The following is a 27,735-nucleotide window of genomic DNA, read 5'->3' as shown; positions in this document are numbered from 1 at the left end:
GTTTCATTTTCTCTAGATATTTTAAATAATACACCATTTAAAACTCTGTCTTTATTATAAATAAAAACGGCATAATTATTTTTGTAACTTAGTGTAAGACATAAATAAAGTTAATGACAATGAATGTTACCTAAAAGCAAATCGTATTTGCAAGCATTAAATTTGATTTACAAATATTGTAATCGTATCGCAGTGTCAAAACAGTTCGTGTCTGTGTTAAGAAATCAAACCCAAAATACTTTAACACTTTGCTTATCCAATTCAATGGTGTCCGTTTTCCATTTTTCTGTTTCGTCAGCGATTTCTTCTAAATAATCAACTTCTTTGCACGGAGACGGTGGTATTATACTTATGATCGGTATGCCGATCTCCTGAAACGAACTCATAGACGAAAAACCACTTTCATCCTCTATAAAATTTGATGACGCATTGTAATCGTTTCTTTTGTCAACTGTTCGCACTACTTTCCCACACGATGTAACCAAGCCGTTTTGCGTACCCGGCTGTTCTCGTTCGAATAACTTTACACCGGAAGAATTGTTTTCCGACCCGAAACTAAGCGGGGATTGCGATACAATAAAATCATTCAAAATACTATTCTCCATGTCTGCGAATTTGTTAGTTATGCCATTGTAAGCCTCGCTGTCGCAACTCGTATTTAGGACATTTTTTTCGTTTTCTGTTTTCTTATACAAGCTTAAAGATGCATTTACATTTTGATCATTCACTTCATCTTTCTTGGCGTCTTCAGTCAATTGTAGAGTTGAATCAGTTCGATTACCGAGACATGCACACGCTAGGTCAGGAAGTTTAGTGCTAAGAACTGTATTGGCAAGAGTGATTAACCTTGACATCTCTTCTGTCAACTTTTGTCCAGTCTCGTTTTCGGAGACCAATGATAACTTCGAATGACTCCTAAAATGAGAGTTAAATACTTTAATACCTGCAAGTTTAAAATGTAAACAATGCTGATTAAAATTGCGTAATCACACTCACCAAATGCTGCTGCAATCTTTATATCCGTTAACGTTACTAATCGATTTGCTGATTTTCCTTGTACTGATTTTCTTTACGGGGCTTATCGAGTAATCAAGATTTTTACTGACATGCAAAACGGATCGGGAACGAGGCAAATCAGTTATATTTAAGGTTCTCGGAAACACCATCGGTGACACGGCATCTAACCTTACATCTGGTTCATGTTTTTGGCATTCAATGTGTTCCTTAACTCTGTTTAGAAAGGTTACTATTTGCTTAAGTAAAGCTATATGCATCTGCCTGTTGGCTTCAGTCTGAAAACGATCACGCTCAAATTGACATTTTTAAAAATTAAAAAAAAAAAACATTATTGATAATCATTTCGCACACAGCAAGTAACTCGCATAGCATTTCGCACTGCTTAGTCAATACAAACATTCTTAATATAATCAACATTGGTGCACCAATAAAGTGTTATGTATATATTTTTTTAAATATTACCTGTGCTAGCTGCCACCTTAATGTGTCCACTTCCATGTTTAAAGCATTTACCTCCGTGCCTCGCATGTCAGCATTCTGCTTGATCATCTTATCTGGGGGCTTGACGATTTCTCCATTTTGTTCTAAATTACTACTCTTCGAAAGTTGAGAACACTGCTCAATTCTTTCTGGAACCTAAAACAAAATTATATTTATAAGACATATTGTTGAAAAACTGTGTCAATCTACTGTTGTTTGTCATTAAACTGTAATTCCACTTCGAAACCTAGTTATAAAACGCAAAAAGACATTTCACTAAAATTGTTGCTGAGACAGTTATTAGGTAGGTTATTGGTAGAACCGACATTCTTAAGTAGTTGTGTTTATGTGCCTACTCAAATAAAGTACTACTCTACTACTCAAGTAAAATTTAGTGAAATTAACTTTTCATCATATAAAAAAGTAAATAGCGAATTTATGAATCTATTCAAGACAGATGATAAGGCGATGAACATACATTACATATAAAGTAAATGAACCACCTCATGGTACATGGTCACCTTCATCAAGTCACAAACATCACCATCAAAGTAACACCCACCACGGAATCTAAGATGCTACATTTCTTAATCCAGTTTAATACACTTCACTTACCATTGAAACAGGAAAAGAACTTTTATTTAGCATAACTATAATTCACTATAACACTATATAAATATGTAGTTTATAATGGATTGTCAATTTCTTCAAGCCTATTGCTATGTATGAGCTGCAGTAAGAGATATAATTTTCAAACAAAAGAAAGTTACCATTAATGTTGTTTATTTGTCAAATGATATATTTTGATCATTAAATTGTAATGGTTGAATGTACAGTCAGAGTAAGAAAACCTATGTTTCAGTTTTCAAATTCATTCCTTTATAAAGTCGTAAACTCTTAGTACATTTTGAAACTAAAGCATTAAACAGAAAACTGCACATAAAATTAAACTAACATAGTATGATAACTAGGTTCAAAATAGTGTACATTGCGACGCAATATGTCATACTCAGTCGGTAAAGCAGATTATCGCGCATTCTGAGCACACGAAAATAGATCTTAAGGTAACGAACCTTTTCTAACTCAATATGTCATACTCAGTCGGAAAAGTAGATTATCGCGCATACTGAGCTCATGAAAATAGACCTTAAGGTGACGAACCTTTTCTTACCACGACTGTACTTAAGTGGAACCAATTTAGTTAAACCTGTGATAGTCATACATTACGCGCAATAATAATAACCATTAAATTATTACTTATAGGAAATTATAAACATTACCTACGTATGAAATCTCATTAAAATTGCATATAAAAATAGTGCTACGATATTTCCTAAATATAGATAAAGAAAAACCTCTGTGTATTATAAATATTTTAAAGAAAGCTTTTATTGTAACCATGCGAAGTCGAAGCGAATAGCTATTCACTAAAAACAGATCAAATAACGGTATCCTCTTTGTGTAAAACGCTGTAAAAACTTGGGAGCAAAACTACTAAATGGTAGTCGTACAAGTCACACGGCTGTTGTTAAGTAGCGTATTGACATCCATGAGATTATGTAAACAAGAAAATCTCATTCGGCATCCGTTATTGGATAGTAAATAATACATCGGCTCTTTGAATTGATTCACGTGTGGGATGAATTGATAGAATTTAATATAACGTTTACTGTAACCTTATTGATCCTTCTATTGTTAAACTAAACTAATCAATCTTAACAATTCTGTCATCAATCATTCAATATAGTATGTATCGACTAAATTAAATAGGTTTCATTTAATAGTGACGTTATACATTTTCATTCGAATCGATTTGAAATAGATTAAAAAAAATGTCAGTTAAATAAATCAATAGATTATTTATTAAGGTTTCATATCTCAACGAATCTTTTAAGCGATTGGCCCGATTTATCTGGAATTGTTTGTGTTTATTTTCCCTGGATGGTTTTCATTCGACCCAGTAGGTGGCGCTGCAACAACATAATAAATGAAATTCTTGTTTCACCCAAGAAGTCAGGGCAGTTAGTGTACTATAAATATATATAAGTCGGTATTTGTTTGATGATGAATGCTTACATTTTTACCCTGTACAAGAATGTATGAGTTTTGTAATTCCGTTTGATATTTTTCTTTAAATAGAGTAATACCTTTATATCTGACCGAGTCTACCCTTATGGATGGGTAAGTGACTGTTTTACCAAGTTTAAACAATGGGAAGAAATAACGGTCGACAGTAACATAAACTTGACTTAATTAGAACACGGTATGACATTGAATCTTATTAAAAGTTGAACGAGCTGACGAAAGATTGCGGGATTATATTTCCCGTAATTACTTTCATCAGTACGTCTCGTGACTTTTCCAAACGAATATAAATGTATATTGAACGCAGATTTTATTTTTGATTCTTTTTTAATTTTACTTTCCTATTCTGACCAATTTCGGTCTCATCGACCAATCTCATTGGAGACCACACAACTACGCCGGCCATATTAAACACAAGTGTGTGCGCATGGGACGGCATATCCTGCACGACCGGAAAGAGTTCAGGCCCAGTAACAACAGTTTTACGTGTTTTCCGAGGCGCGAGAATGTACACACTTCCGGCTTCCAGACTTCGGCCTAGTACTGAGAATTTTTAAGCAGAAAAAACCCATAAATTTATCGGACCGACCTGGGGTTTGAACCCAAAACCTCGGGATCTGTATCCTTACATCAACTAGGCAGAGTCAGTAAATACTTATGATATAGCTACGTTTGAATAAAATCACTTATTAAAGTATTAACCTAATAAACATGGCATATGGTTACAATTTTCTTAAAATAAATAATAATATTCGCTTTATAAATAATAAACAAAAATGAGAAAACTATCGCTCCGAATTGTCTATGTGAACATGATGTATGAAGTTTTTGTTTCATATCACCTGTCTTCAAACACACCAAATTCATGGTAAAATTGTAATACCTAAGCATTAATAAGATGCTAACGAGGTAGTGAAGTGCTAAAATAAGTAGTCTAAAATGTGTCAAAGTGTGGAGTCGTGTCTCCGATACACGATCCCATTATACAAATATATTTATCGCGTGATGTAAAACAAATGTATGTGTACGAGTGAATATAGATTATTCTAACATATCAACAAAATATTTCCAAAAAACTAACTCAACTAGAAGGCTAAACGTATTGAGTAAGAGACGTTGAAAAGTACAAAGACCTTACAAGATGTACGCGTATCCGACGTAACCTCTCGACCATGGTCAATTACGTATGGAAATTACTGCATTTCAAACTATGTTGTAGAAATCAAATCATTTTAACAGTTTAAAACCTTAATTAAAATAAATATAAATATAATAATTGTAGTTGGCATTTGTTTTTTATATAATTTCATTTCAATTCGACCAATTCGAACAGTTAAAATATAGGTATGCCTTTTAAACTTGTTGTATATTAAACATGATTTTTGCTTTATTTCTGCTAAGTGTAATAAAGTGTTAAATAAATTAAAGAATCACTGCTCTAATGCAGTCGAGATGGCCCAGTGGTTAGAACGCGTGCATCTTAACCGATGATTTCGGGTTCAAACCCAGGCAGGCACCACTGAATTTTCATGTGCTTAATTTGTGTTTATAATTCATCTCGTGCTCGGCGGTGAAGGAAAACATCGTGAGGAAACCTGCATGTGTCTAATTTCAACGAAATTCTGCCACATGTGTATTCCACCAACCCGCATTGGAGCAGCGTGGTGGAATATGCTCCATACCTTCTCCTCAAAGGGAGAGGAGGCCTTAGCCCAGCAGTGGGAAATTTACAGGCTGTTTATGTTATGTTATGTGCTCTAATGCATATTTGTTACTCATATTCAATGTCAAAGCTGATACGAAATTAGTTTACATTTACCTCCTTAAACACGGCTACGCACAGATACAATAGGCTATTTGACTGGTTTTCAAAATCCATTTTATATTATTTAGTAGAGGTTAAGGAACCCAGTAAAATATTTTTTGGATTTTTTTAATTCTAGTACATATTTGCTGAAAAGTATCAAATTAAAAATTCCATATTTAAATAGCGCGCGAAAACGCTACTTTGACAATATGATACTGCGATGGTGTCGATGACGTCACTTTCCTGTATTGTAATCTGTGGCACATATAATCCACATGCAGTAGGCAAATTATGGATTTTTGAATCTAAATTATTACTTTAAAACTTTCGTTAATAAATAACCCTTTTTAAACTCATAATATATACTGATTACAATAACTGACACATTATTTTTCGCTTTGTCAAATAGCCTATTTAGGTAAGGGTACCGGAACACACAGCACTCATGTGATAAAATCTTTTGGATTGGCTCATTAGTTCCGAAGATTATCCTCTACATAAAAACAGACAAATTTTACTTCTTTATAATGTTAGTATAGATATAATACATTTTTACACGCACAGATATAAAATAGAAATAAAAATCAAGAGAATTAAGTATAAAAAATAATAATTTAGACGTATTTATAAATAAGACGTCGACACGTACAATCGTACAGAAAATAAATTTCAAAATGAATATACAGTGAAAATCTGATATAGGCTGAGTCATTTAGCCATATAGTTTATAACAATGCCTGTACGCATACACTATAGCTGTATACATAACATATAGTCTGCTCCAATCGAAGAAATAACAGAATTTATATTTACGTATTTCAATCAATATACTAACAGCTAAATATTTTTCACTAGTAATTATAACTAGTAATATAACAAATTTCGATTATTATGTATATTAATAAAACAACACTTTTCCACTTTTAATTACTTAAATTCACTTTAATTTTACTTCCAAAGTTCCGATAACGGTTTCATCAATGTACAAAACGCCTTTTATGGCAAACTCATGATAATAACATAGATTATTGAAGCTCTGGACCAAATTATAATGCGTCAATTCGATGTCAAATGTTGATTATTTGGCTTCTGTCCCCTTGTAGTGGGAACACCCACAAGGGGACAGAAGCTGGCTGGCTCTTCCAACTACATGAATACAGATACACACTTTATTACATTACCCAGGATAACGACAGAAATTGTTCTTTAAACTGTCTCATGACATTAAAAAAAAAACAGTAGATTATCATATTGACAAATCTATCTATGTATATATAATTTATACCCCGTTTAATCCCATAGGAAACAAATTAAAAAAAACGCTCCGTTTGTTCCTTGTCCCTTCTCTTCTTGACTTATTTTCTTTGCCTTCGATTAATTCCTACAAGGAATGCAATGAAAAGAATTTCTGAGCAAAATTTAATCCTATCAAACCCTAATAAAGTCTGAGCGATGTAGATATATGGAAGAAAACGCAATCATTATGGTAAATTCTATATTTCTATTGTGGTGTAAAATAAAACACTACCTATATATCTAAATAAATCTATATATATATATATATATATATATATATATATATATATATATATATATATATATATTATGTATTTTTTTATAATAAAAACATATATAACTATAGAAGCGTAAAAATGTATGGTAATAAAATAAAGTAGGGCAGTCAACAACATCCGTGCTAACAGCGAACAATCAAACGCGATGCCCCATTGATACAGTGTACAAAATGTGTATGGAATGTCATTTTAACTCACGACATATCTGATGATGATACTATTCATTCATATTCGCTAATCTCCACAGACGTGTCGTCGGTGACTTTCGTGTTTGTAGCGGCAAGTGCAGGGTATAAAAAATGTTCGAATAAAGTAACTAACTACTTCGTTTTTCGAGATAAAGTAGTTTTCGGACGATCCTTTTTAATTTAACACTTTATCTTGACGATTTTAAAGTGTTTATAAAATTAAATTGTAAGACTAATTCGATATTATTTTTATAGTTTAATTTTTATGTAACCTAGTGTAAGTCAGAATTCGTGTAATTTGTAATAGAAATTTACTCAAATTATTTATACATTTGACACATATTACGTTTTTCACTTAAATTTGAAAAAGTTATCCCGTTTTAAAAAAAAATTCGATACTTTTTTAAGAACTCATATAGGTGACTTTCGTAAATTATTTGTCTAATAAAAATGTTGAAAATGTAGTCGTTGGTGACACGATCGTTGTATGTTTCACACAGTGACCTATTTAACTAGTTACACAAAGATTTATTACATAGTATCCAGTTGCGAGGTGCTTGGTTACGTTTCTCAGATGTCAGATGCATTAGCACGGAACCACGGTCCAAGGCTAGGCTACCTACTAAGGTAAGCTAACGTTCAATTTCATAAACGAAACTACGATTTTACTTCAAACTTTTAATTTAATAACCTCATATTACTTTTCATTTTATGTTTCATTTTAATTGTTTGTTTTGATGTCATAATATACTTAATGTACTATTTAAAATTACTCATTTTGTGAAATATGTTTTGAGTTCCATTTATCCAGTTCAGACACAAATGCCTCACTTCAATATGTTAGGCTATATGTTTATTTGTAAAATATGATATAGAATTAAATAAATTATAGTCGAACTGTACACTGTAATGAATCTAAGTAAGCCTGGATTCGATTACAATTAAATCGGTCAATGATAAATTAATGCATGAGGTTAAAATACAACGATTGTAAAATGAGTCGTGATAGGATGGCACGTGATTTTTATTATTTGTATGTCGAGAACCCCTCGAACGTTCGAATCGGTCGGTTAGCGTGGTGAGGCAAACCCGTGACGCGACGGTGCGTGACGGACGCATCCGCTGCGGGCCCTCGGAAGCTATGGCGACGGCGCCCTACCCTCGTCCTGGCAAGTGTATATAACGAACAAGTCACGCGAGACAACGAGCACATTACAATTTGTTTTAAGTCAACTTGTTGTTACCGTTGTCCAAGCGTGGACGACTCCACAATGCTGAAATGGGACATAGTTTCTGGATAGTTTATCGAAGAACATATAAATTAATATTATTTAAAATCACAACAGATCACATAATTTCAATTATTCTACACTATCGACCAGATTTTCACTCCTTGATCTAGTGGCTAGAATGAACGACTTAAGACAAGTCCAAATTAGTTTTTGATAAGGCCGTAGGTCCTACAGTCTGGTCTCTTTCTGGATCCTATCGGACTGTGAATCTAAGAGTCTAGAGAGGGTGAAAATCACAATACCATCGTGTCAAACGAAATATTTGTATTGTTTGTAATTACGCAACGATTTGTAATGTATTATTAACTATAAGTACCATAGGTACTAAATACCTAATAGGTATTAATTACCTACCATAGATTGTTCTATACATCCCAGACTATTTTGCATAGAATTAGAAATTTAAAACACCAAGCGTTTTATGGATCGAGGTTTTAACGGTAACTTTAAATCTTTTATGTAACTTTTTAAATAAATATTTATAAATGCAAAAACGATTGCTGATAAGATATTTTATATGTTTTTGCGTATTTTCTGTGATTATATAATACGTATAAATACAGAGCTTAAAGAGAAATACGGATTGCAGATTTTTCTTATAAATCTATTATAATATTACGAAGCTGAAGAGTTTGTTTGTTTGAACGAGGTTTAAGAAATATCAAGTCAAATATCAAGACAGACTATACAACACACTACAAATGTTAATGACGTGTGTTCCGAGTGAAACAGCTATCTGTTATCGGTATAAGATTAAAATAGCGATATATATATTTTTTTTCATTTAAATGTAAAAAGTCTGACAAATGGGCCACTTGGTGTCAGTGGTAACCATAGACATTCGACTCTGTGAGAAATATTAAGCATCACTGACAACGCCATTGCGCCACAAACCAGCCCCTATAGTTACACTAGCTGACTACCGGGACACAACAATACTACTTATAACTGCTTGGCGGTTAATGAAGGATGCGTGGTAACAACCCAGTTCTTACACAAAACCCTACTAAATTAAATATGCCCTCTCAATTACAATATAACACTGAAATTATCAATCAGTTCCAAACATTGTAATTGTTACCATATCATTCGTTCCAAAATTACATTCAGCGTTTCTAACGTTAAATTTATTTACAAAACAATTCAAATGCAGTTCACCGCTTGATCGTTCACGTGTATTTACGTAACTTTTTAGGAAGTCTACACGCAATGCAATAACACTTAGAAATTGTCAGCGGCCTCCTGTTAATAATATTATAAAGAGGTAAAAAATTTTTGTTTGAATGTAGGGTGTAATCTCATTGATCCGTTTCTAAAAATCTTTGACTGATCGGAAGCTACATTATTTATAAGTGACCATGAAGACAACTGTTCAAATTATGACCTATGAAAAATAAAATAAAATTTGACCATAATCAAAATTGAAGTAAATATATATTACGAATTTGCATGATTACATTTTTTTTGTTGGTCACACTAAAGCTCGTCAATAACTAACAAACAAAAAGAAGGAAACGCAATCAGTTGACTAAATGGGGATAAAGGTAATGAACAGTTATGTATATTTATATATAATAATATACATTTAATTAACTTGTTTGCAACTTGATTATAATAAAATAATAAATTAAATAGTAAACGACAAAAAAAGTCGTAATAGTTACTAAATTATTTTTAACTTCATTGAAGCGTTTGATATTATTTTTATTATTAATTTAAATGTTAAACTACGTATATTTATATTATTTCATATTGTTAATAAATTAAATTATTATAATTTAAATATTTAAAATTAAGATTCAAGATATGAATAATACATACAGTAACAGGTCACATTATTATACAGCGTGTAAAGAAAAAAAAGAAATTTTAAGATACAGAGAAGACTAAATTATATAATAAAACTTTATTAAAATAAAGATGTGTGTAGTTGTCCTTGTAAGCCGTCACGTCTTCAGTCCGTGTCGGTTGTATTTTATATACTTATATTAGAGCTGGTGCCCGATTCGTATTTATGAAGCGTCGCGGGCATTACGACGGCGACCGACGGAACTCCTACGAGTTGCATGTGTGGGTCTGATTTTATAATAAGATTTAAAACATTGGTTTTATTTTGATCCGATAAATTTGAGCTCAAACTCAGGTATCATAATATGAATATTCGTACCCTTCATTTGAGTTCACAGTTAATATCGTGCTCGAGGGCGTAGGAAAACATTATGAGAAAACCTACTGGTGTCAAATTAAACCAGTCATATATCCACCGAACCACATTTAATAAGCGTGGTGGATTAAGCTCCTGAATCTCTATTCAAAAGGCGACTATGCCTTAGCCAAGCAAAGTGACATTTACAGACTACCTTCACTTACTTTTCAATATTATTTTTACTAAACTTAATTGCATTGATTTCAAAGGTATTACGTTTAATAAAAAAAAACTAAAACAGTATTTTTTTTAAATAACTGTAGTCAGTAGAAAATTCTACTTAAAGTTGTCAAATGGAAAGTACGACAAAAAGAAGCCGCGAAAATAGTTATTTTTAACAATCGTGTATTCTTCGAAATGAAAAGATCGGCGATTCAATGAAGCATTACATTCCGAATTATATACAACTGTTTTTTAAATAATAAAAATAAAAACAATACCAAAAAGATTAAATAGAAAATTGAAAGAGCTGATCCATATAGAATTAAACCTCGAAGTAGCTTTTAAAGTAATTAATAACCAGTGTTTTTTACAGTATTATAATAAAACAAATACGGTCGCGACAGTCTGTCCGTATGGACGCGATAAACTAATGAGACTAGCGAGTTTCACCAATAGATGAGGTTTATAAAATTAATTAAGGTTTTGTGTTTGGCTGTAATGTCATTAATATTACGATGATTTTTTAATGCCGTCCGTAAAAAATACTGGTACTGCCGTGCCACCAATATGTATTTCATATATATTTCACTTTATGGAGATTTATTATTGCACGCGTCAAAAGCCGGGTTAGGTTAGGTTAGCTACCTTTTTATATAAAAAATAAAGTTTTTTTCTTTTTATAAATATAATTATAGACAATAATTATATATATTTGTTTCATTGAATTTAGTGATGCATAGCCTGTTATAGTATGTATTTTTTGTTTTGTTTCGCTTCGTCAATTAGCTCGGTAGGTATCGACAAGCTTTAGTACCGTAATTAAAAAATTAAAAATAAGAGTGGAAAGAAACAAACATGTCAACTTAAAATTTTCCAATTTTCGACCACCGCAACAAAAAACAGCTACGAGATAAAGCAGTAATTCTCAATTTTCGGTGCAAATTTGTTTAAAATTTACTTGCAAAACCCACACATACAAACCTTACTTAGTTCAATAAAACCTTGTGAAAACAACGTACAAAGATACAATTTAGTTTAGTATTCAGCTCCTCAGTTAGAAAATCACATTCAGTAGTTAAAGTGGATATAAAATTTTATGAGAAAAAGAGAGTTAAAATGTTTTACTTTAAGTACCTATTCTTTATTTAATTATTCATTATAAAACGTTTACACAACACAACAAATGACTCGGGTCATTTCGGTTACGTAAGAGAAGCAAAAAAACGTATAACAATATACTATATTATGTTTTGAGATAAAATTATAATATAAACGCGCTTAGAATAATTTATAATGAATTCGGCTAATATAAATTTAGATAGAGAAAATAGACGTCTCGTATTAATGTATAATATATTTATATTCTAAAGCCGAGATGGTCCAATTCATTGTTTGAACATGGATACTATTGTTGTACAAAGATCGCGGTTTCATAAACGGGCAGCACCAGTTTACATTAATTTGTGATTATATTCATCTTGGGTGAAGGTGAATCGTCGGGAAATCTTCATACGACGGATGAAATTCTTGTGAAAAAGATCTTCTGCTTAAATTGAGGGATGATTGTTGCTCAGTGGTAATTTACCACTGAGCAACAATACATTCCATTTTTTTGTTCTGTAAAATCGTTTATCCAAAAATTCACGATTAATGTCGAAAATAATTAGGTACTTAACAGGCATTCGAGGAAGCTTTTAAGAGAAAAGCCTACTCGAATGAAATAGGTTTTAATTGTGGATTTTTTTAATTTAAAAAAGGTTTCTGCGCGTATTGCACAAATGATTTATACTCTTATTTATCTAAACCGGATAAAGACAGGATTTGATAATTAACATAACCAGATATAGCAAATTCGTCGCGACCATATCGTGCAGGTCATTAAATAGTTAATTACGAAATTATTTTATCGCATAAACTCAGAATATATGAAGTAACAAAAATAACTAAATATTTTAATTAATTTCGACATCTTTATCCTGTATGCAAAATGCATTCGACATGGCGTGTAAGGCTTTACGTGCAACCACGGAAGGGGATACTGAACTAAATAACTATCATTGTGATGACCCGGGATTCAAATCCAACTTCGATATTTTAAGATATCAACTAGACCGTGTCGAGTACAACATTGGTAAAAAAATATTAAAGAAAAATTCGATAAAGAAATCCTTTATAAAATTTCCCTCGAATTGTAAGAGTATCTATAAGTAAAAGAAAACTGACTAAACGCATTTTATTATTCCCTAGGTAGATAATAGCAACGCGTTCACCACGGTTGGGTGCGCGAGCCATACATTTACTTAAATTGTCGGGATCCGGGCAGCATGAGTCACAAGTATTTTTACTTATACGCTTAAATTACACAACACATCGTTTTCCAACTGTAACGGTAGAATTAGGCATTTTATATACTTAATGACTTGCTAGAACTATGGGTTCTTAGACCTCATTAAACGTGTACTATACTGTCTACAGTTAGACATTTGTCTTGAATTATCGTTTTTAAAGGCACATGTACTTCATTTTCATTAAAGACATACTTTATCATCATATATATATATATATAGAATCCGATATAATATTAAGCTGTGGCGTAACTTTACTGTTTGTCTTCTTGTTTGTTTACTCTATTTCAAATATAAGAGAAGAAAAGCCAAATAAACAAAATTTATATATATCATTAAACTTGATGAATCAATGATATTTACAATAGATTTGCGAAAAAATTGCATTTCGAACGTCGTCGAAACTGTTATCGGAATTTTGGAAGTAAAATTAAAGTGAAAATAATTATTCAAGTGTAATCGCGTGTATAATAAATAAAGATATATCAATCATAAATTCTTTGTAGGGCACAGTATAGCTGAGTTATTAGTAAATCGCATAATATACGTAAATCTAAGGTTTGTTTATATTTTTCCGTACCTCGATTGGACTAGGCTATATTGTAAGGGGTACATGTCAGTCACCTCCTCGTGGTGTACCCTGGGGAACGGGGCCGGCTTGAGCTTGCTCGTCGGCCACGGCTAAGACTGGCGGGAGGGATGCCGCGGGGCCGCTCCTGGTACGTCCCTGATCGGCGTCAGGGCGAACCATGTGAGTGGCCTCGTTGGCTAGGAGGGAGTGGGAGGGCTCGCTACTCGAGCCTCCCAGGTGTTTTACACCGGCGGTCGGCGGCGGAGCCTACCATCTTATCCGCCGCAGGGCGTCAGCTTCGTTGACGCCCAGCCTCCAGTGGCGGACTCGGGGGAGTTCGTCACATTCCCACATGGAGGATGAGGGGGAAGGCGCGCACTAGGCGCGCTTTCCATGGATATTCAGCCGCCTTACGGCGGCTGCCGCTGGTGGGGTCGCGGTTGCATGCCCTTGGCGATCCCGTGGCCTCACCACTCGGCGGCATGGTGGAAACCCGAGGATGGTTTTAGTGGGTAGGACAGGGCATCTGCCCTGGCACGGGGCATTAGGCCCCGGTTGAGTCCCACATACCCGTCCCGGTCCCCCGACCGGGCGGCATGCGTAAATGCATTTCCTCCTCGTTAAACAAAAAAAAAAAAAAAAGGCTATATTGTAAACTGTCACTTAGAGAGACCATTTCTATTAAATAAGTAAATGATTATTTTCCACTGGTCGTATGTGGACTATTTTAATCGAATCATAACATACTTCAACTGGGCTCTAAGAAACAATTTGGATTGTCATTTTATAGGATTATAAATTCGGCCGCCTGTATTGGATTTGAAAGCCTATGACCTAATAACCATAAAAGCCTTTGGGTTCAAGCTTAATTCATTCAAAATTTCTTCAAATTCGGTTCAATGATTTAGACGTGAAAGCATAACAGACAGACAGAATTACTTTCGTATTTATAATATTAATTTAGCCATTACATACTACCATCGGTTCGAAATGTAGATTCTACCGAGAAGAGCCGGCAATAAAGTCAGCAATTACTATTTTCCGCCAATTTAATTACTAAGTTATGTTAATTAAAGCACATGTCAATATTCGCTCGCAATCTAAATCACGCAATAAAAGAGCTGAAATGCTAAAAAAACGAGTGCTTGCATCTGTACGAACAAGGTCACAAACATATACCTCCTTACAACTTTTGCGCAAATGAATTATAATTTAATTCTTAATTATTATTATTTGCACTATTTTTTAAAACGAAGCGTGTTTTCTAATTGTTTAAACAACAAACAGAACTCGCGGCTTCACCAGCGCGATCTCATAAAAATTATAGCACATAACCTTACCTTACCCACAAAGTTGATTAAAAAAACCGAAAAGTTAAATTATAATGAGTTTTATTTTCCTTACTTAAGAAATTATTGATTCCGCATACAAACATCTTAACCCCGTTAATTTGAACACTAAGGGATGATTTTCGCGTTGACAATTAACCTATTCCTCGAGACCCACCATCCCCATACCAAATTTTGTCAAAGTTATTTTGATTTAAGCGTGATGCGTATTAGAGTTAACATACAGTGTTTTAATTTTATACGATTCGTTAAAACAATTGAACGTGATTTTTTATGTTTATTAAGACATATATACCATGACGGTATTCAATATTACACGAATCTCTTTTTTTTCTTCGTAAATTGGCAGATTTCTAGTAAATGTTAAATTTATATTAAACGTACATCTGGTAGTTATAAATAATACAAAAACATATTTATAACAGTAAATTTAGTTTACTTTTATATAGGTTCGTAACTATTTGACGTTTCATAATAAAAAAACATGTCGATCTCGAACATCAGTCATTCAACTCAGCACCAAAGGAAAAACCTCCAAGTTTTGGTGAGACCATTATTTTTATTTAAAAGACGAAATTTAAAATAAAATAATTCTAAATGCCGTTACAAAATCTATTAAATAGATAACATAAATTCATCCAGTAGTTTAATTGTCCGTCTCTTTTGTATTTGTAATTCGAGGATTTCACGTGTCCCATATTATACCAATGGTAATACCAATACATGGTACGTATATGACGTACTAACGAGTATGTACTTTGGAATTATACTTAATAAAAAAATGTTTTCTTCTGCATCAATCACGTTTAAACTACTAAACGACGCGGAAGAGCCCGTAAAGTTTTGTTTAGGTCGCTTTCACACCAAAACTACTACTGAATCCTTAAAGATTAAGTTAGTTTACAGTTTTAGGACTAACATACTTAGTATGTATGTATGGATAGTTCGATGATGTTGCATACATTTTGAGGTATAGTGTATGCCGCCGGAGGATAATACGAACGTTGTTGTTAATAATTCATATTTAAATAAACGGGTTAATGCATGGATGGAAAAATAACACGGAGTTGAAAGTATCAACTTGATACACTGATTATTATCGACTGTCAGAATTAATGTTATTTTATTTTGTACATGTACGCTCTTATTTTATTATATATGAGCACACTTCTAGCCGTGACTTTATGATTGCTTTTTTATATTTAAGTATGATTGAGAACACTTCTGACTTCTAAGCAGAAACTGCCAAGGGAGTCATAAGATAGGTTTTAATGACTGCTTATATTTTCAACTTATTATGTAACTAGTCTAAACAGAGTAACAAGATCGATACATAATATATCTTTATTTTATAATAAGATTAGTAAAGATAAAATAATGTTCAGTAAAACTTTTTTTATACGAGACTCGTATTGAACTAATCCATGTATTGTAATGTCACAATCCGCATCATATTTCTAATACAAACGAACACCTTAAATGCTATGCGAATATACCGTCTCCTCCCACACCGCAACGGTACCATTCACCATTGTTTGGGTACCTACACGAATAACTGCGTTACAATTATTGAAATGTCGGACACCGTTTCGAGAACGAAATAAATCGCGCGGTCATCTATTACAGACAAAAAATTAAAATGAGTTTTTTTTATTTTGACGCAACACGATAATCTGAAAAGGAAGGATTTAAAGTTTCAACAAAGCATATAGCATTCAAACTTAAAAATATTCTTACTTCTTAAAAATATTATTACGGTTAAAAATGTATACATTATATAATCTAAAAAATTATAATTATAAAATATTTTCATTTAACAATCCTTATTTCATATATTTAAATAAATAAAAACTTTTTATTTGAGACTTTGAGCCCTTAACGAGATAAATTTAATAACTACAATTTAAATCAGATTTCGTTTTAACGAATCTATATTAACTTTAATGATTGAAATTAAAATTGATGAAGTAGTTACGTGGGGCCGGGGCAGTATATTTTTAGCACTGACCGAAAAGGATTTGGCAAAACTGGCTCGATACCTCGGCTTCAAACATCTAAATTCTTTGAGAATGTTATTGCTGAAAGGTTCGTTTACCGCCACAGGTGCTATTAGTCTGCTATTACAAAATCCACAGGATGAGAAAGGGTGATTCTACACTACCGGAACCACAATGACGTTATAAATATAAAGAAAAAAATAGAAATCACAACATCCTAAATTCCGGTTTCCGCTAAATAATCATTAATCTCGTTTTTTGTTACTTTCTAATGAAAAGTAAGTCAGTAAATTGTTTTGTGGAAATTATAATACGCATGGTGTTTATGTTTTAAACTTCATTAAAACAATAGCATTTATAACAACAACATTTAAAAAAATAATTCAGAAATAATAATATTTTTTAATCATGATAATTACTATGAATAAATAATTGAATTTTAAATATAAAAGCCAATCTCAATAATCTGCCAGTATTGTATGCGTTTAATGTGTAAATTTTCAATACCAAGGAAATGACGATAGGAACTCCTTGGAGTTAGGTATATTGAAACCAACACAAATCAAATCAAATCAAAATCAGTTCAATAAAGTTTTTGTAACAAATATTATTTTATCTAGTAATGATATTTGTAACAATAACTCCCAGTAACATTTTCTCAATTATGCAGTACATAAATTCTAATTTATAAGAAGTGGTACTTGATTGAGATAATTTTTAAGAGCAATATAATTTGTTATTACGTAACAAGGTGTATGTTTAACAATCACTTTAAAAAGTCATTCGAGACTAACAACCTAAAACAGGAAAATGTTCGTCGTTCAATACATAATAAATATGCAATTAAAATTTACACAATTATTTATTGGATAATTTATACTTGAAAAGAAAAAAAATCGATAATCGTATTAAATTATATGTTAAGGAAATATTAAAAGCAAATTATATATACCAACTTGTACAAAGCTAATATATTATTTAGACGTACTGATTATAAATTAAAAATTAGTATTAATATTTTTATTTTAAAGGTTATTCACAATATCACAATGTTTTATAACAAAACCAGTTTCAGTCTACTACGAATCTCTAAACGATTCGATCATTTTTTATAGTCTTTTTTTTTATCTTATGTTACGATTTTTTAAGCGGACTGGCAAATGGGCCTCCTGATGGTAGCGGTAACCACTGTCAATAGACATTAGCGCTCTAAGAATATAAATATTTTTTCATATCACCAATGCGCTACAAACCTTGGGGACAACGATCCTCATGCGCGTGACTCACTCATCCTTCAAACCAGAACACAATAATACTAGGGATTGCTGTTAGGCAGTAGAATATAATTATGATGAATGCGGAGTACCAGACGAGGTTGCACAAAACCCTACCACCGACCACCAAACCAATCAAGTAATCTTACAGTCACTTATATTATAAATATAGAATTATAATAAACTCAAGCAATTGTTCGTATAGGTCCCAATGCTGAGAAAAGACATTATATTTAAGTAGAGACTGTTGCTGGTTCCTTCAATGCAGTTTAGGGGTTACAAGCACAATTTTTTTTCGTTTGGTAAATGACGAAACTCATCCGTGCCTGCCCGAGTTTGAACCCGCGATCTTCGATTAAAATCTTCGTGTTATATCCATAGGGCCATCTCGGCTCAACGAAACATATGGAAGACCTTGTAATGTGAATACTTAATACAATCAAACACATTGTTTTAAGTGCGGAAGCACGTTCGTAGTTCCGCCCGCACTGTTTAACCACCAAAATTTTAATCAACATCGTACACTTCACTTGCTCTCCTTTCGGCGTTTCAGATCACGTATCGTTCAGATCTACATTTAACATGCACTTCATCAGTTTATACCAACAGTTCGTATTTGCGTTAATATTTCCGTTTACAGACATTAAGAAAACCGAACAAATCGTGCTCTGTTAAATACCAAACAAGAAAATCTTCTTGTGCGAAATTCTTAACTACAAACTATCGTCAAACGTTTTGTTATCTAATAAGTAGACACCTTATATATTTCAGTCGAACACGTAGATAAAATAACGTTTAGAGGATAGTTGTGGTCGTATGCCACCGCAAATAGTTGGCCAACAGGACGATAAAGACGTTTCCAACGACACCTTTTTTTCTGTCTTCTTTGTCTGTTGAGAAAGTTAAGACAAACACACACACACACAGCCCGATAAAATTGAATACCATCCGTAGTTGGGTAATAAATTACGCACACGATAAAGATCCAAAGAAGTTTTTACTTTGATATATACCAACGTTTTTTTTCTAACAATTCAATAATCTAAATATATCTCCTTGAAAGCCAAATCGATCAATCTCATTCGAGACATCCGGTTCCACATAAAATTTGTTTTTTTTTTTATTTGCAACATCGCTTTAATGTTTCGTGTAAAGTCGAAAGGAAAAAATCTGCAACAAAATCTCACAGTTAAATTCTTGTAACTGTCGATAAATGATAAATAAATGCGTTATCTGGAATGTCGCTCGAAAATACTAGTACATTGAAACCTAAAGTATTCAAGGGCACATACTAAATAAAGACTAAATACTATGATACTATGATAGACTTGGATTTACACATAGGCATTTCATCAGCCTTGAAATAAGACGTAAATAATTTCTAATCTGTGAATAAATCAATTAAAATTCACGATAAAAAATATCAGTCCTTAGAAATATATTTGCGTTCAACTTTTTGTCGATTTAAAATTATATCGACAAATACGTATTTATCAGAAACAAAAACAAAAGACGACGTTCCAAGTTCGAGAGTCGATGTAATCCGGTTTCGAAGACATAAGAAATATATTATTAACAATTAATTGCTTCAGTGAGTCTATCATGGTCTCATGTTGCCTCTTTTGGTCTGGTTGTTACTGCGTTCAGGTCAAGATGAACAGGCGCCATATCTGAGACCAGCTCTAGACTCATCCATAAGGTAAGACGAGGATTCCTGTTACCAAGGTAACATACTTAACTGGGTTAGTATATTAAATGACAACTAATAATTTTACCTACTTATAAATATAAGTATATTGACTTTCGAAATGACTATAATGTAGGCCTCTCTAGATGTAATATAAACTATTAGTATGTATGTTTGTTTGCAGTCTTGACACCTGCATCTTTATTTATTTATGAAACAATATTTCTCGTCTACCTTTGCCCGGTAGAAATTAGTTATTAGCTTATTGCTTTACAGCCTTTTAAACATTTTTTTTTTAAAATATTATTTTATAAATATTGTCCTCAATAATTTATTTTATTATTAGAACATATATAAGTTTATTTCGTCCCTACATATACATTTTTTTTCTATAAAAACATTCTATGTTATTGCGATGGCTGTAAATGACAGGTGCTGTTAAACTTTTATCTCCAGATTGTATTTATCAAAAGATACATTTCGAAACAGCAGCGCTATTCGGTTAAACTCACTTCGTATGTAACTAGTGAAACGATGAAAACCGAATTACGGAGTTACGGCTACATTTATGCGTGTATCTTTTGAACGTTATAATTATTTTAGTCAATGTCGCATTTCACTTTTTACATTGCATTACGATCGAGTTATGTGAGTTTTGACTTTATTCTTACACGATAGCTCGACATGTTACCCGTCAGCTTCACTATAAATAAATAATCGAACCAAATATTTACGAGTACTTAAGACTCGTTATATGTTGTTAATGTCTAGCTACCACCGTTTCGAAATGTAGAATCCTTCTGTAGGTTATCGAGAAGAACTGGCAAGAAACTCGGTAATTACTCTTTTTCCAAAATTATAATTTTTTTTTTGAGTATACTGTTCTACGACTAATGATATCATATTAGACTAAACCCGTTCAAACATTTGAGTATTGATTCAGATATTGTCAAACACACAAACCGTCGCCTTAATAAAATTACTAAGAAATAAAACTTTACTAAAAATATAACTCGCGTTTAGATCATTTTAACACCGATTAGACAATCCAAAACATATAACAGCAATAAAAAACCGTAACTATAATAATTTCCTTAATAAATAATATACGAAATATTTTTTTCACTGATTTAAATATAAATGACGTCATTACACAATGTTATTTATCTGTAAATCAGTTATTACGGATGCAAATACCGCCATTACGAGCCATTGAAGCGAGAACACGCAACAGAAATAAAAATTACCTACCAACAACATGGAACACACGTCTAGTTCAATTTCGTGTTCGAGTGTAAACCATTTGGCATGATGTAAATATCCTGATATATTTTTCTCCTAGTAAATACAGACCCCTTGGACATGAGATGCTAATAACACAGTCAGTAGAAATTATTACGTTTGAGGAAAGCAAAGACGTTAAGAGGAAATTGGCGTTTAAGTAGAACTTTATATATATATATATATATACTATAATATATAACTAGTTCCACCGTTGAGTGTCGGAAGGGGGAGGGGTATGGCTTCAGGTTTAGGTTTATCTCACTTTCGCAATTATAATTTTAGTTAAGAGTATAGTTAAAAAATTTAACTTCAGTAATAACTTTACATTTGCTTATTTTAGAAAAAGAGCATACAAGAATACTAAATATTCGTTTGCACAATTGTAGTTTGATTGAAGCGTGAAAATGATAATAGATATTACACGGCTTTGTGTAGGCCCATCTGGATATGGACCTCATACATTTTTATTGATTACATTTACATACATGATTACATTTCCTACCGCTAAACAACACCATGTGTTGTAACATAGCTATACGGAATACCGTATTGCTATGTTTCCAAGTGAGCCAGTATAATATAACTATATACTACATGCGCAAGGAACACATCTTCTCAGCTCCAATGTTAGGGGCGCTTTGGCAATTTAAGGAATGATTAATGTATTTTACAATTCTAATGTCCATGGGCTCTGTTGAGCGCTGATCATAATTTCGCCCAAATGCGCCAAATGCCAGTCCGAATTGATACTAAGATAAAAAAACCTAGATCATGACTTTATGATGACAATATAATTGGTTAGGATCTAACTTGTAACTTTCACAAGACTTAACTGTTTTCTTCGTGGAGTATATTTGATAATCGTTGCCCACTATTATAAAGACACATACATAGATAATGCTTCGAAAAGCTAGGAGAGATTGAATCAGATGATTGACATAAATGCTTCTGTAATATTTTATACTTTGTTAATCACTTAAAATATATATTGTGCTATATCACACACTTTTAATGTCCAGTCCTCTAAGCGACAGGAAATAAAAATCGCTCAACTTTTTTTTTAATTATCCTTTACTGTTTCTAGAATATCGAATAGAACGACAGTACGTCGTGTTCAGGCACCGTGATATACAGGGTGTAAATTGAAGTATCTGGCGGAAACGTATGTATACATACAGCATTGTAAGTTGAAACGTTCACGATATGAAAGGCAGATAACGCCGACCCATTGTTCCTTGGTCTTCGTATCTCCTTGGCTGTTAACTCATGTGAGAATCAAACAGCAATCGGACGCGACATGAGAGATTTCGAAACTTTATTTTTCCCTTGACAATTATGTAAGATACTTAAAATTATTTTTCTTTCCAATTAAAATCTAAGAGCTAAATTATTGTTTAACTCAGTAGTTGCCAAACTTATTTTTCTCGTGGACCACCTATTGGCATGTGTCTGTAACCACAGTTTGAGAGAAACACTAAAATATAAACTAAATTTAAATTTGTTTAATATTGGTGCTTTTAAGTCTATCCTTAGTAACCCTACGAGTATTTCAGCGATTAAAATCTATGAATTTGTTTGTGATTCTCTCAAACTGATGACGAAAAAAATAAAAAAAAAAGGTAGGCAGGCATCAAGCATTTATAGTAGTGATTAAGTTCATGTCTGAACAACCATTAAGCATTGTCGGGCGGATAGCGCTTTGCAAGTCTGTACACGAAATTGTACGTAATATCGAAAACGCAAGTTTGGACAAGTAACAGTCGCTTGCCTTATTAAAATATTATCTGCTGACGACGATGATTTATTAAAAGAAAAAAAAAACATTGCAGCTATATAATACACTTTTATTGTTATTACATAGAGTTAAAGACTGTTTATTTGAACGCGTTTATGTAAGGGACTAATTTAATGATACAATAAAAAGAGTTCTTGCTATATTTGTCTCGTTTTATGTTAACTAATTCTTTTCTTTTGTAATATATTCATATACTATTAGAGTAAGTGGTAACGCCGTCCTAATCAGATGAAAATAAACAAATAAATAAGCTCTATATATACTATGTTACCTGAATCTATCAAAGCATCCTTTCCAATATTATTTAAGCACAAATCAAAAACATTCGCAAACAAAATAAGCTTAACAGTGTTAAACGCTATTCCCATGTCGCCAAGACGTCTAGACAGGTGAGCATCGGGTCAAAAGTCATGTAAGAACTCGTTTCCACTGTCACTTAGCTTCAACGATGATGATGAAACAAAATTAAATCACATTAAAATCTATACTAATATTATAAATGCGAATGTAACTCTGTTTGTTATCTCTTTGCGTTTAAACCGCTGAACCAATTTATATGATTATTGGTAAGGAGATAGTTTGAGTCCAGGGGAAAGACATAGGTCATTTTTTTAATTCACCTCGAGGAGTCAAATTGTGGGTGGCAGTTTAATTTCTATAGGTTAGGTCAAATATATATTTTTTTTATATAAATTTCGTGCGGCTCAAGCAAGTACTGCTAGTACTTTATACATATATCACAAAACAAACCGCAAGACAACAACAATAGTTTTGTCGTACACATAAAACTCAATTGCGTTATATTGCACTTTACGTCAAGACGATTTAATTAGTATTTTTAGTGTAATTAAGTAACGGCTTTAAGTTGTGTCGCTCATATTATTTCGCCAATGTCGCTTCGGATGCAGAAGATGCGAATGAGATTGATCGGTACGGTCAGGAGAACAAAAATCAATAATTTTTTTAAGACAAGCATAGTAGGAGCAATTTCCTTGTTAACCCTAGTGTAAATATAAAACCGATTAAGACTAGTAATGACTGCTAAAATGCTGTGTTGCCCGTAATCATAAATTAAGTTCGCAACATAACCAATGATAATCAAATTGCATGTACAGAGATTTGAGGTAAACTTAAGAGTTTCATAACTCAATTTTTGTGACGTCATTGAAAATTAGAACGATTGACGATTTAAAGCAAAATTGACTACACACTCCATCGTAAAACTGTCTTAAACCAAAAATATATGAAACCATATAAATTACATTTATATATTGAATAAAGTTTGAAATCATGCGAATCAGTATTATTTATCTTGTATAAAATACATTAAATTAAAACACGCACTTTACGAAATATATGTAAATAAAATTACAATGCCTTCCATTACAGTTCACACAAATCAATCTCTAAATATAAATTTTAAATAATAATATTGTAACGTGACGGAATACGACAATGGTAAAGTATAAAACGCTGGTTTTTGTTTAAAGCAGACAGACCTGCGTTATGGGAAAGGGCTCATTATTTAATAGAGGCTAACCAAGCGTTACCTAACATCCGGGACTAAATGTCAAACAGGTAGGGGGCTGCCTTTGCTTCATCTGTTAGGGTGATTGGTCGAATACATATAAAGGTTACAGCGTGTTGCGAAAGTAAAGGGGAAACTACTTATATATTTTAAGCAGTCAGTAATTATTATTAATAACAATAATATCCTTTATTCTTTTTCCAAACATGCTATTAAAACTTTTTAGTACACAATTATTTTTATGCTCTGTATGTCTACTATCTTTATTATTTTCACTCACTAGCTCCAGTTAGTTCGCGTTATATGTAGTTATGTATGTTTCTTTGAGTACTCGTCTACAGTTACCTTTATAGTTGGTATAGTATATGATAGCCTTCTTTAATAAAAAGATAATGAACGTAAAATTAATTATCCTCTTACTGACGTTACTCCGTTCAATCGCGCAAATTCTCCACTTATAAATTCGGTTTATATTATATCTAATTGTCGATATGGTTTGTGTTTTCGGAAATTGTGCGAACAACACTTTACCTTTAAGCAGGCCATTGATTTTATGCAGTCGGGGTTGGTACCATCGCTTCCACCTAACCAATTATTCTAAAGGCAAATAATAATCCTACATAGTATTGCTGAGTTCTGGTTTGGAGGATGAGTGCAACATTGTAATTATAGGATGAACATAATATATTTGGTCCCAATGTTGGTGGTCTGGTTCGAAGGGACAATTTACCGTCAGGTAGCACATTACTAATCTGATTTTAAAATTAAATAAGCATATGAATAAGCCAAATATACATGATCTACTTTTTAATGCAAATAACAAACATTTTGGCTCAAATGTAAATTCAAATTTCGTTTCTCAATTACATCATGTAATATGGTACATAACGCTCAGGAGAAAAATATACTTTTTTATTTTACGCTTTGTTGGCGAATAAGTTATGATTAATATCTGACCTTGTTTGATATAAGTAGAAACTCAGTCAAACGAGGCCGCGGGCGGTGACGAGTATCCAAGTTTCACACGGGACTTCTTATCTAGCTCGATTAAACTGATATCTTCTAGCTGTCACTGCGATTGAAATATTTTGAATACAACTCTTTTTACTAGCCTATTTAGAAGTTATTCTAAATAAAAAAAAAAAAACTACGGCAAAATATAGCACGAGTCGACTTTTTTATTTAAGTATAGTGTATAAAAAAAAGTGTCAAACCTACTTTTATTTACATGACTCGACTTTTCTCATCAAATTTACACGTTTATTATATTTATAAATAATTTAAATGATGAAACGTGAGTAAGTACTCATCAGTGTTATTGTACCGGCAAATATCAATACTCTGTATGACAGTGTTCCTATTTGAAAGGTGCGTCAGTGTAATTGTAAGTACTAGGGTGAATTTGAAATCCCTTGATTGGCAATACCTTGGCGGTTTTAGGGCCCTGATTTATACATTATGTATGTGATGTCTGATTTTAAATATTCAAATAGTTTCGTTGCTAACTATCGCTCAACCTAATATCCTTTGTTTTGTTAAGTCATATAAAAAAAATTAAAATCAATAATAAAATAATTGGTATTTCCATTCACGCGGACATAACGCGTCACACGCAAGCGTGTAAATATAAATACATCTGTAAATAAAAAAAGTATTTCAGTATAGTACATATCTTTCATTTCATGTAACTTTCGCTATGTTACTAGCATTTGTTAGTAAAAAAATAATAACACACTTTTTATATTCACATAACAATATTTATAATCACAATTCTTGATATTAATTAAATTATTTATCTTTAAAAAGGTATTTTGCATATATCTGTATTTTCCATAGACAATACGGCCCCACGGCAATCGGTATTTTTCTTTTGGCCTTTGCAGACGCAGGATATGTAAATATGTATAAGTATAACCTAACCCTATCATTATTTTTTTTGCGCAATAAATTTAACAAATTACTTTATTATGCAAATATTTAAATTACAAAGGTAATAACGTCTAGATACTTATTAAAATTGAAACATCCGTATTAGATTGCAATTCATCCCTAGATCTTAGATCGTAACCTTAAAAAATAATACCCATCACAATTAAAAGTTATCTATATTGTATTTTGTAACTTAAAATTATAAATAATTCGAATACACAATACTTGGAAATTTTTAACAGTTAGGAAATAGAATAATTTAACTAAGATCACAAGTTATTTGAACAATTTGATACAAAAACTTTCGTCCTATAAAATATAGATAAGTATATAAAGTTACCATTTTCTTATAACACTTATTATTCAAAGTATAAGTATAATATAAACTTTTATTTAATAATTCATGTTAAAACATAATGAACTGCAGTATTTGAATATTATTTTTATGAAAAAGCCGTTGCTTTTGAAATCTTTATAGGCATGTACGGAAGAAATTAGAATTTAGAACTCGGAAGTAATATTTTGAAAATATATTATTTATAAAACATACTTACATTATTCAGTATTTCCTGTTTTTCAACTGGACGCAATTTCAACACAGTGTCTTGCCTTGAACCAGAAACTGAGGATCTGGAAATATATCGGTTTGAAAGCCTTCGCGCAAAATTGCTTTTGAAATCCTCACATCGCATAATAGACTCTACAGGTCTTCCAAATTCGTCATCCAAAAACGAGTCCCGGGTCTGGGCGAGCATTTTGTAATTGAAGCCAGCGGCGGTGTTTTGAAGCACAAGTTCATCGGTGAATAAATCAAATTCGGGCAGGAATAAAATAAAAGTTGCACGACCGTTAACTAACGATGCGAGCAATAAACTAAAGGTGAACGCCGGTTACAAGCACCTGGCAATAACAAACAGACCGTTTGTTTGTTTTTTTTTTCTTCACTTTATTAAAAACTATTAGTATTTAATAAAAGAAAACGAGTTTATATAAAAAAAATGTTGTATTTTTATTGGATAAAAATTAAATATGAGCTCAAAAATATTTAATAAATTTATATCATAAAACAACGCCATCTAGTTTCATTTAACTAACAACGATACACAAAGCAAAGCAAGCTTATTGCCACACATATCTAACATAGCTAAATCACATAGAAGTTTCA

The 27,735-nt window shown here is 32.2% G+C and overlaps 1 protein-coding gene across 1 annotated transcript; it reads right to left on the bottom strand.

Moving 5' to 3' along the window:
* Positions 1–36: 36 nt before the first annotated feature.
* On the bottom strand, positions 37–27,459 carry LOC113396598 (uncharacterized). Its single transcript, XM_026634597.2, has 4 exons — positions 27,125–27,459; positions 1,480–1,653; positions 997–1,292; positions 37–915 (listed from the first exon to the last, which is right to left on the bottom strand). Exons 1-4 carry the CDS (start codon positions 27,323–27,325, stop codon positions 225–227), a joined length of 1,362 nt encoding a protein of 453 aa, XP_026490382.1. The 5' UTR covers positions 27,326–27,459; the 3' UTR covers positions 37–224.
* Between the last annotated feature and the right edge of the window lie 276 nt (positions 27,460–27,735).

The sequence above is a fragment of the Vanessa tameamea genome, chromosome Z, assembly GCF_037043105.1.
Source record: "Vanessa tameamea isolate UH-Manoa-2023 chromosome Z, ilVanTame1 primary haplotype, whole genome shotgun sequence".
NCBI lineage: Eukaryota > Metazoa > Arthropoda > Insecta > Lepidoptera > Nymphalidae > Vanessa > Vanessa tameamea.
Note: the sequence above shows the minus strand (reverse complement) of the source record. Positions and strands in the feature narration are given on the sequence as shown.